The sequence below is a fragment of the Amphimedon queenslandica genome, unplaced genomic scaffold (genome assembly GCF_000090795.2).
Source record: "Amphimedon queenslandica unplaced genomic scaffold, v1.1 AMPQUscaffold_13450, whole genome shotgun sequence".
NCBI lineage: Eukaryota > Metazoa > Porifera > Demospongiae > Haplosclerida > Niphatidae > Amphimedon > Amphimedon queenslandica.
The window spans coordinates 998-11,180 of NW_003546314.1; the positions used below are offsets into that span (position 1 = coordinate 998).

Here is a 10,183-nt window from a genome sequence, read left to right on the forward strand (position 1 = left end):
AAACTTGGCAATGAAATGTATCCTTTAATCATAATGTATGTAAATGTAATATGCTATAATAGAACAGTTTCCTTAACTCTATCTTACAGACAGTCATTGCATTCATGAAAATGACATGTCTCATTTAATTGTTTATTTTTTGCTTTTAATGACATTATAGTAAAGTTGATATAACTTTGTTGTATCCATCATGTACAATATATCAGTAAATGTTATTATTCAATATTCACTAGCTATTATTCTCCTCTTGGGCTTTGGCAAGGAGGCTGACCTAGTCCATGCACATTGTTTTGTCTTTAACCTAGCTGTGCAAGAGGCTTAGTCTAGATTTCTATTGAGTGGATGAAAGAGCTGGTGGAATGTGGCTACTGGCTATGGCATAATGATTAATATTATTATGACTTGCCATATTATTATGTATAACAAGGAACGTTGCTATAATAATTCAATTGTATCACGTGATGTGTTTACATCCCGCCCAGTCGCCCACCGCAAGCAGTAACAACTATAACTTTTATAACAAACAAGGCGACGACAACAATAGATACTGTTTCAACATGGCCAGCTTTGGCGCCATTTCTATTTTGTATGGAAGAACTTTAAGTAAGTACCGGAGTGCAATTGATATCAGACAAAAATGATGTTTGTGATTATTAATCTATCTAGATATTGGTGATCTTGGCGAAGTTATTGCATTACTAGAGAGGCATAATTACAGCAAAGCATCGTATAATCGACTTGGCCTACGTCTTAAAATATCTCAAAATACACTAGAGAAAATAAAGAAAGATTATGGAGAAGTAGATCGTTGTTTTACAGAGTGTTTGGCTAGCTGGTTGCGTAAAGCTGATAGCGTGAAGAATCCAACAATAGGTACACTGATAGCTGCCCTTAGAGGAATAAGAGAGAATGCTGTAGCTGATGGTATTGATAGAGAAAGACAAAGTAAATGAAACTTCTTGAATTTTGAATTATTTGAAATTATTTCCTCTATAGACAGATTATCAGTCACACCCCTAATATTGCATTCCAGTGTAGGTGAGGAAGGTTATACCATAGGGTGCCTTTTTTGAGGGCTGTAAATTTTGTGAATTTGTGTAAAAATCTATTTGCGGATTTAATTTTCACGAATTTATGCAGTCTGCCATCTTGTACCGTGATAATTTGATTTTTGTGAAGTAATTTTTTGCGAATTTTCAGAAATCCACAAAATTTATGGCCCTCAAAAAAAAGGCGCCCTACGGCATGTATATATGTATATGTATTTTTTATATGGTATGTATGAAAGAATGTCAGTTTCTTTTTTGACAACTTTTTATCCATTAGACCTACAGATTGATGAACCCATAGAAAAGCCTGCAAAAGTATGTATGATTATGAGAATTACTACATGCATTTATATTTTCTAGAAAATGAAAGTTGATACAAGTTCTTCATTTATGCAGTCAAAGACTGCATCAATTAAAAAAGCCATTCCTACCACAAGTACTACTGTGGTACATGCATGTGTAAAAAATTAGCATATTTTGTCATCGTTAAAATTGCTCTTTAGGACAAAGATATAGCTATTGCTACAAGATCTCATGTGACACCTGGATTTGAGACTAAAGTATGTGAGGTTAGTGAATTTTGTACGTGTATAATCAACTCATCATTGTCATTAGTGTTTATGTATAAAGATTACGATTTATACATGTACTTGTAGTGTGTGTGTGTGATTACAATTTGAGGGTTTAATTTTCTCAAAAGTGTAGACCATACCATATAGCTGGAAAAGTTTGCGGGACTTATATTTTACAATTTTGTGCTAATGGAGCATAATCTAATGTATGCTGAATTTTACTTTGCTGGTATAGGTGGAAGCTGTTGATGCACCCATTAACTAGTCTATTAAAGGGACACGTTCACAGAAATAGATGCACATGTCACTGTAGAGGAAGTAAACATTAAATTGGGCATGCAAAAGTTATTAATTAATAGTTATAACACGTGTTAAGACACGTGTAGAGAGTAGAGACAGAGCAATCAGGCATAGAACCAGGAGTAGGCATCTGTAGAACACTTCTTTTGACCAGCATTAGCTCTTTTACCACCCCAAGACTCTTTTAGTGAAGAAATACCAGGAACATATACAAGTAGCCATTTGAGTAGCCATTTTGCCTTAATTTTTATGGGCTTGGCCGCATGTTATGAATAGTTATCAATACTTCATGTAATGGTGTCATCTTGAAAAACCGACCACTTTTTCAAGATGACATGCTTCCGTGAACGTATCCCTTTAATGCTTTGTGGATTTATATTGTGTGTTTTTATGATAAGTATCAAACAGCAAAATCAAATTTCAGATATTTCCAACTATACAGCATTTATTTTTAAAGAAAATTTTGTCAAGGGGCAATTTGCACAAAGTACTGTGATTCTTCTAAAATTTTTTACCTCTAATTTTGAAAATAAATAATTTTATGCACTGTCATTTCCAAATTAATTCTAATTATTTGTTTTGTAAAATATGCTGAAAGTTCTTCTGATTTCGCTATTTCCCTCTAATTTCGACACTCAACAGCATTATAACACATGGACCTGTGCTGAAAGAGGCCAAAGAGCATGTCTAACTTTCAGTGATGCCTCGAGCAGCACTCCGCCGGACAAATGATTGCCATAACTAGGCCTAAGTTCTGTCTCATTGATAGTGAATAAGATTCAGATTGTGAAGATTATTAGCCAAGCAACAAAGAAGCATCGATAGACTTACAATATCTTGTCCACACGTGCTTCTTAGTACCTCCTATTTCGTCATAATTAATTATTAGTTGGCCATAAAGGCTTAGTTCACTCTAATTATTCGTTTTCAAAATTTATTTTTCAAAGTGACTATGGCGAATTTTTAGAAGAATGACAGTAACAGAGGTTTCTGATAGAGAACAAATATGAATTCATAAAATTTAACCTTAACTTGCCTTAACAGCAAGATAATGCAGCGTATGAACTTCATGTGCACTGATATTAATCATTTGTTTATTAATAGCTTTACATATATTTGAGGTCTTCTTTTAATATTTAGGTTAATATGGCTGAGTGCAATGAAAGTAAAGAAGCTACTCTTTTTAAAAGATATTCATCAGATTTCAAGAGAGCAATGATAAATCCTGTTGAAGTAGCTGGTGTTCTTTACTCCAATAGTATTATAGATGAGACTACTCGTAATAGGATTACTCAGCGTCATCATGGTTCTGACTTGGTAGATGCTGTTGAAGCTTACGTAATTAGTCTACCAAAGAAAAGCAAAAGGCTTGTACAAAAGTTTGAAGGAGTTTTAAATATCTTAAAGCAGTACATTCCTTTAAATTCTATTGTAGAATCTCTTGAGATTGATTATTATGGTAAGTTTATTTTTATTTATAATATACATGTTAGTATACATGTACATGTAGTTGGAGTTTCAGTTTGGTCATCTGTACTTTTATTTTACCATATTAATATTTATAATTCATTAGTAAACAATACGTGCAATATGAAAGTATTAATTTTGTGTGGATTTAAATGACTTTTTTTCAGGCAGAAAAGCTGTAGTTCAAACAAGTGATCCTCAGTATCATCATAAAGGTGACAAATGTTTTATTACAACCTAAAGATGAACATATTCCCAAAGTTGTTTACACCCACATTCAATATGCATACATTCATTTTCTGTACAAGTTATATTAGAAGAATTTAGCCAAGTATGAAATGATTTCAAATGTGATCTACATATTAAAGCAAAAATATCATTATAATTTTTCTGACGTACCTTCATAAGTCTTGCTGCTAGCTATACACAAAACAACCACTTACGTAAATGTGCCTTTGTTTTAAAGCTAAAACTAATGATTTGATTTACTGAATGAGTTTATATTTTATTATTAATTTATTTTGTAGATAAAAGTGGTAATTTGCTTTCATCAGAGCTAATGAAGCATAGCATGCCTCCAAGTGACAAGAAAGGAAAACATCGCACTGAATCTATTTTAGAAGGTAGCTAATTAAATTTATATTGCTTGAAATTGTTTGAATTATTATCAGGTGGTCTACCAGATTCACTACAACAAAATGTTGAGGCTTCTGAAGTACATTCACAGCCACAGGATATTAAAACATCTACTCCTTCAGCAAAAAGTTGTAAGTACTTAATACTTGTAGTAATTATAATTGGTACATACATGTATACATTTTTGAGTGTTTAAGTTTTCTAAGAAAAGTACTCAACAAGTGTAACAGTGTAAAAATATTCCTATAATTGATTTCACCATATTGCATGCATAGCTGGGCACTTATTAAGACTTATAGAGGTTCCCTCTACCTTCTAATGCTTCTAGGAAAGTCTTTAGTCGGTATTTTTATGTTCTAGAAAGCATGGGCATAGGCAGACTAGGAAAGAAGGTCGGGCAAGGAGAAAATGATGGGTGCATGCGCAAAGCGCGCCGAAAATTTTGGCCACACCCTTTTTGCCGCCTAAAATATGGAGATTTTGCACTATCTAACATGCATCATGCATGCAATTATTATTGTTTTATCGTAATCAGGTAGAAGAAATTTTTCGTGATATGGTGGCTTTGAAAAAGCCAGTTAACAAAAAATGAGGAGGAAACTCGACTCTGAGGATGAGGAGGATGATCACTGGAGTTTTGTGAGAGACAGCAAACTTGATGACTACCTCGTTTAAGCAGTCCCAGAGCTTGGAAGACAAGTCTCTTTCTATATATAAAAGATATAGGTCAAACAGCATGGAAGATTGATGTTTGCTTGCCATTTCAATAATTAACTTGGGTGTCACTAATAATTAAGTTGATATCATAATTCATAACTTTAATAAAATGGTTGCTGCTAGAGCTCTGGCGCTCTCAGCTTCTTCCTCACTCCTCAGGCTAAGTGACAGTCACAGACTGACAGTATAGTTCCAGTGTCCAATTACACCTGTGGTAATGATAGTCTGATAGTCTCACACACAGTGGCACACTCAGTCTTGCCCAACCACCTTGCCCAAGCTTCTGCCCTCACTGCCCTGCCTACAGGCCAGCTCACAGAGTCAGGTCAGGCATTGCCCCTATATGCCCGAACCTGCCTACACCTATGCTAGAAAGCTCAACTTTGTCCTGTGTGTAAGCCACCATTTTGTTTGGGCACACCCACTTATGTAAAGAAGTGTGGGTGGGTGGTTGCTAAGGCTTGTTATTTCTCCAATACAACATGTATAGAAGAAATGTAAGTGTGGACATACAAACAATTATACATCGCATGTGGGTGAAATCAATTATAGAATGACCTGGGGGCTTCGCACCCAAGTCTTATAAATTTTTGAGTTAATTATAGTATCGTATAGCGCTTTAATTTGGCAGAGTTTTATTTTGGTGATTGGCGGTTTGCAAGTGGAATTACTAATATTAAAACCGCCAGTCATTAACACGCATGCTCAGTAATGCACGTGTACATAAAAAAATTGCCAAATTAAAAGCCACCAATTACAATTTTATAAAAATAAAGCACCACCAAAATAAAGTGCGATATGGTATTTGGGCATAGTCTATATACAATAGAATGGCATTTAGTATGGTTTAGATTTCATGGATTGAGTTAATGTAAGCACAAAAATTAACACACCACTAAACTATACCAGTATAATGGTAGTATATGGGAACATTTCCAAATATGAAGTATAAAGTTTATTATAGCTTCATTTTTATAGCCATGAAAGACACCATTGATAAGTGTGATGTTGATTATTCATCTGATCCTCATATAAAGCAGTTGGAAAATGCTCTTCAAGTTTATGCATCTGATCTCAGTGATTCTGGGCTTGATACTCAAGCAACTCTTGATCGCATCAAAGCACGCATTGAAAGTCATATCAAAAAGAAATTGGAAGACGGTTTATCTAAGGACACATTGACCAAGCAATTACATGACCTTACAATGAATGCTCTCATTCCAATGGATATCAATGACTGGTGCTATGATAGACTGGATGAGCTTTACAAAGAGCACGATGAAAAGATGTCCAACTCAAAGGATTCGTTTAATTTATCTAGTGATGATCTTTGTGAAGAAGTGCCACCAATTTTTTCTGCTGATGTGGTTTACCATGCTAGTCTTTGTAATTTAGTTATTTCTGAAGCTAGCAATTTTTTAAGTATGAAAGTCCACTTGTCACAGTTTGGTCATTCTTTCAACGAAGCATCTCTATCTATTGATAAGAATATTTTAATTGCTCTTCAAGAAAATATTATCTACATTGCATTTAGAGGTTGTACATTGAATTGTAAAATATTATTAATCCTTTATTTTTTATAGGTATTGTGGATTTTCCATTACGTTATTTTTGTGAGTTGTTGCATATGAACAAAAGAGTAGTATTTACAGGTTTGCACAATTATTAATGTAAAAATCAGCATTATGATATTTTTTAAGGATTTTTACATGGAATTCTGCCAGCTGTGTCATTTTTAGTACAGCTTTGGAATTTACCTTACTTCAGTGCTAAGATTTTAGTTCAAAATGTTACCTGCATTTTATTTGGATTGCAGGGCTTAGAAAGTCACATTTTTGCACATCTTGAAAATGGAGTTCATGATTCCCCAGATATTTTAAAATCATTTCATTTATTTTTATTACACAATGAGTTGAAGGTATGTTTCTTATTCATTTATAATTGTTACGTATATTTCTAATATTTTAGACATCATTCTATGGAGAAAGATTTTATCATCTTGAGAAATATAAGGAAATAGTGTACTTGATTCAGCAAACACACAATGGATTGAAATATATTAAAGCACCAAGTTTAGAAACCTTAAGATATATTCCATTTGGTATAGCTCCAAAGGTACATAATATAATAATGTTAGTTTGTGCATTTTATGTTATTTGCATAGCCTGAATTATTTGACATGCAAGTGTATCACCAACATGTGCTTCGGGGCTATCTTGATAAAGAGCAGTACTGCATTCCATCCCGTAAATCATTAGCTGGCTCTGTCAAATCACTGATGCCATCCATTTTGAAAATTGAACTTTATCAACACAAGCATCCAGGTGGAAATGAGCTATCAATTGTAATCAATGGTGATAATCTTTGGTTCTGTTCTGATATTGAAGTTAATTTTTCTAATTTTCATGTTAAAATTAAAACATCTGTTGAGAGCCTTGCTCAGAAACAGATATGTTATAATCAGCTTCTTGATCGTGACAGGTTTTTACCTGTAGATAGAAACAAGAATTGTCTAATCAAAGTCCATAGCAGATTTTCAAATCCTCTCAAAAGTGATGTTCCAATAATTTACAATGTAAGACTATATTGGTGTGTTACTCTGAAAGCATAAATTGCATTTATTATGTAGGAGCCAGATTTAATTTCATTTCGTCCAAGTCAACTTGCCAAGCAGACACCAAGCCAGATCATACAATTATCATTCCTCAGTGCTCTACTTGAGCAATCTCCTTCTGTTCGTTCTGGTAGACCAACCAAAAGGTTCAAGCAAATAATTAAATTTCTACAGGAAGCCTCTACTATTGTCCCCATGGAAAGTGCAATTTTTTCTGTAGCTAGTTGCGCCGATAGTCCAAGTTCTTCTGCCAAGATTATTCAAGCTGTTGTTAATGCTGCTCATTTATCTTCAATTCCTGTCTCAAAAATGATGATCTCTGGATCCAGAGAAGTATTTAATAAGCCTAGGTGGGCAAGATATCTTTATGAACAACCAAGCATGCACATCCCTAGGCCTGTGTATAACCAACCTATAATGTATAACCATTTTTATGGTTTAGAAAGTCCGTCGTATTATACTATTCCTGGGTCTCCTCTTTACTCCTTTGAACAAGAAAAAATACATGAAAATCTGAGATCTTCACAGACTAGTGCCATCATACCATATGCAGTGCATGATAGTAGCTTTTCAGTTTCTTTACAGCCTCATGAGTGTCAGTTTTCTTATTTTGAACGTTTTCAAAAAATATTATACGAAATCCAAAGAAGATCACATCTTTCAACTCATTTCAAATTAATTTGTGGAAGAAACATTGGTGAATTATATCCAATATCCAAAGCTGTTTCTTCTCTTTCAAATTCTGATGCTCTGACACCATTATCACAAGTTCTACAAAATGCCAGAACACGCCTTACAAATCTTTCCAGTTCACATCAGGCGGCAAGTCTGGGTGGTATTGCAGAACTAAATAGTAGCATGCTTGGTGAAGTTAACAAAATTGTACATGAATATCTAACTCCCTGTGTCACAATGTTAGGGGGTTTTATGGAACAACAAATTAAAGTTCCTTTAGTTAATAATCCTCTCGACACTGCAAAAGCTCTTAGGATGGCAGAAAATTCAGGTGCAATTGGCGTGTGGGCATTGTTTTCTCTTAATAGTAGCGACATTAAATACATATTGTCATCAAGAAAAAATGAAACACTTGTGATTCAAATTGCTAAGTTTATTGAAGGTACATTTAGTGAAAACATTGCCAGAAAACGACATGATGTTGAACCAACAAGTTACGATGCAAAGCTACAGTTTCTACTAGAGTTAGGACTAAATAGAGCAATCACATGCAGCAATGATTACATCAGCTATTCACTGGAGAGAGAATTGGTCAGTATTTGCAAAGAGCAGGGAATTTCCACTTCAACAAGTGTTAGCTCTGTCATTCGTAACTGGAGTACTCGATTTAAGGACACTGGCCTTGTTCTTGTGCCTCATGCTTACCGTCCTCTTCTAGCTCGCTGGTTGATTTGGTCCTTAAACATTCATCAATTGCGAGAAGGTTTAGCTAGCTATACTACTGTTGGTGTTATTGGACTTGTTAATTCTGGGAAATCAACTCTTGTTAACAAAGTTTTTAAAGTTGAGGTATATTATGGCAGTTTATTTATCTGTTATATTATTTTTATCATAGACTATTCAAGGCACAAGTCAAGCAGCTCGTACTACAGTTCCATTTATATATAATTTGGATTCGTCAGTTGAGGGACTAAGTGTTATTGACTTCCCTGGAGTTGATGATAGAGATGAGTCTATTGGTGGTCTGGCTAAGTTACTTGTGGGCCTTGCACAAATTGTTATCTTTGTTTGTGGATACGAGTTAGTAGCATGCATAATTTTTATATGTACATTACCTATATAAGCATTTTAAACTGCCTCTAGATATCAGAAACCATGATTTGCAATGGCTCTAGCCTTAAGTAACGAAGACCATAAATTGTGGTCATAGAATTTTTTTGTTTTAATAGGAGGTTTCATACTAGCTCTGCTATGGACTGGATGAAGATTTTTTTAAAAGATTTTGCTGATACTCCAATTCTTGTTTGCCTGACCCATGCTGACAGACTCTATGAAAATAATTGTGAGAAAGACATGATTCCAGAATGTCCAAGGAGTAAGATTCCAGGACTGAGAATTCAGTTTGAAGATGAATTGCAGGTAATATAATGTAACAACTGAATACAAGAAATGTGCTTAAAACTTTTACAGAAAATTATTGGTGACACTGAAAGAACAGAAAAGTGTTTTATCAAATTTTGCTCCTTAACACAAACCAGACATTCTCCATTAAATGATGACAGAGGCCGTCAGTCAATGAGAAAAGTTGGTATATTCACTCCAGAAGACATTGGAGAGTGGGTCAAAAATGCACTGATACGTGACATACAACAAGAAGAACTAGCTGATAAATTTTCAAAATCGTTAAATAAATTTTAGTTAATTATTATTAAAATTTTAATTATTATTCAGTCGAATATATTTTTATAGATGTCCTGCAATAAATTTTATTTCTTTAATTTTTTGGCTATTTTGAAATATCTCTTCAGTTAAAAGTTAATTTTAAATAATTCATGTTGCTCTGCTCAAAAAGTGTTCACGTTATAACAATGATTGTCATCTTAGTGATATAAGTCTTGTGCTACATTGAATTGTATCTGAAGTCTTGCAATATCAGCATCTAATGCTGCCAGATCACGTCTGAATCCAACCTCAGTACTAGTAGTCCAGCCACTACATGATTGTGTATTAGTACAATCTCCTGATGATGATGAGGCTTGATCTGGAGTCAGGGAATGTGCATCCTTTTCTTCTTCACTATTGAGGAATGAGATATGAAATGTGTATATACGATGATTAAAAAATGGTTAGAAAAGTATATGCAGTCAGACTTG

General features: G+C 34.1%; 2 protein-coding genes across 6 annotated transcripts in view; one reads left to right on the plus strand and one right to left on the minus strand.

The window, feature by feature from the left end:
- The first annotated feature begins 419 nt into the window (after nt 1–419).
- Nucleotides 420–9,759, plus strand: LOC109581262 (uncharacterized). 5 transcript variants are annotated; one of them, XM_019995223.1, is made up of 19 exons: nt 420–603; nt 667–945; nt 997–1,038; nt 1,327–1,364; nt 1,410–1,508; nt 1,553–1,618; nt 3,062–3,380; nt 3,556–3,603; nt 3,916–4,011; nt 4,060–4,155; nt 5,720–6,277; nt 6,325–6,393; nt 6,442–6,659; nt 6,710–6,856; nt 6,906–7,316; nt 7,371–8,879; nt 8,926–9,110; nt 9,260–9,449; nt 9,501–9,759. In XM_019995223.1, the coding sequence occupies exons 1-19, from the start codon at nt 462–464 to the stop codon at nt 9,726–9,728; spliced, it is 4,740 nt and encodes a 1,579-aa protein (XP_019850782.1). In that variant the 5' UTR covers nt 420–461; the 3' UTR covers nt 9,729–9,759. The 5 variants fall into 5 exon arrangements, with proteins under 5 accessions (XP_019850782.1, XP_019850785.1, XP_019850786.1 ...); XM_019995226.1 differs by having other exon boundaries at nt 1,410–1,502; nt 1,553–1,609; XM_019995227.1 differs by having other exon boundaries at nt 1,410–1,496; nt 1,553–1,609.
- Nucleotides 9,760–10,077: 318 nt separating this feature from the next.
- Nucleotides 10,078–10,183, minus strand: part of LOC109581272 (uncharacterized) — a 2,912-nt gene continuing 2,806 nt past the window's right edge. The window contains exon 4 of the mRNA XM_019995249.1: nt 10,078–10,106. Coding sequence (XP_019850808.1) covers nt 10,078–10,106 — 29 coding nt within the window. The remainder of the gene's footprint in view (nt 10,107–10,183) is intronic.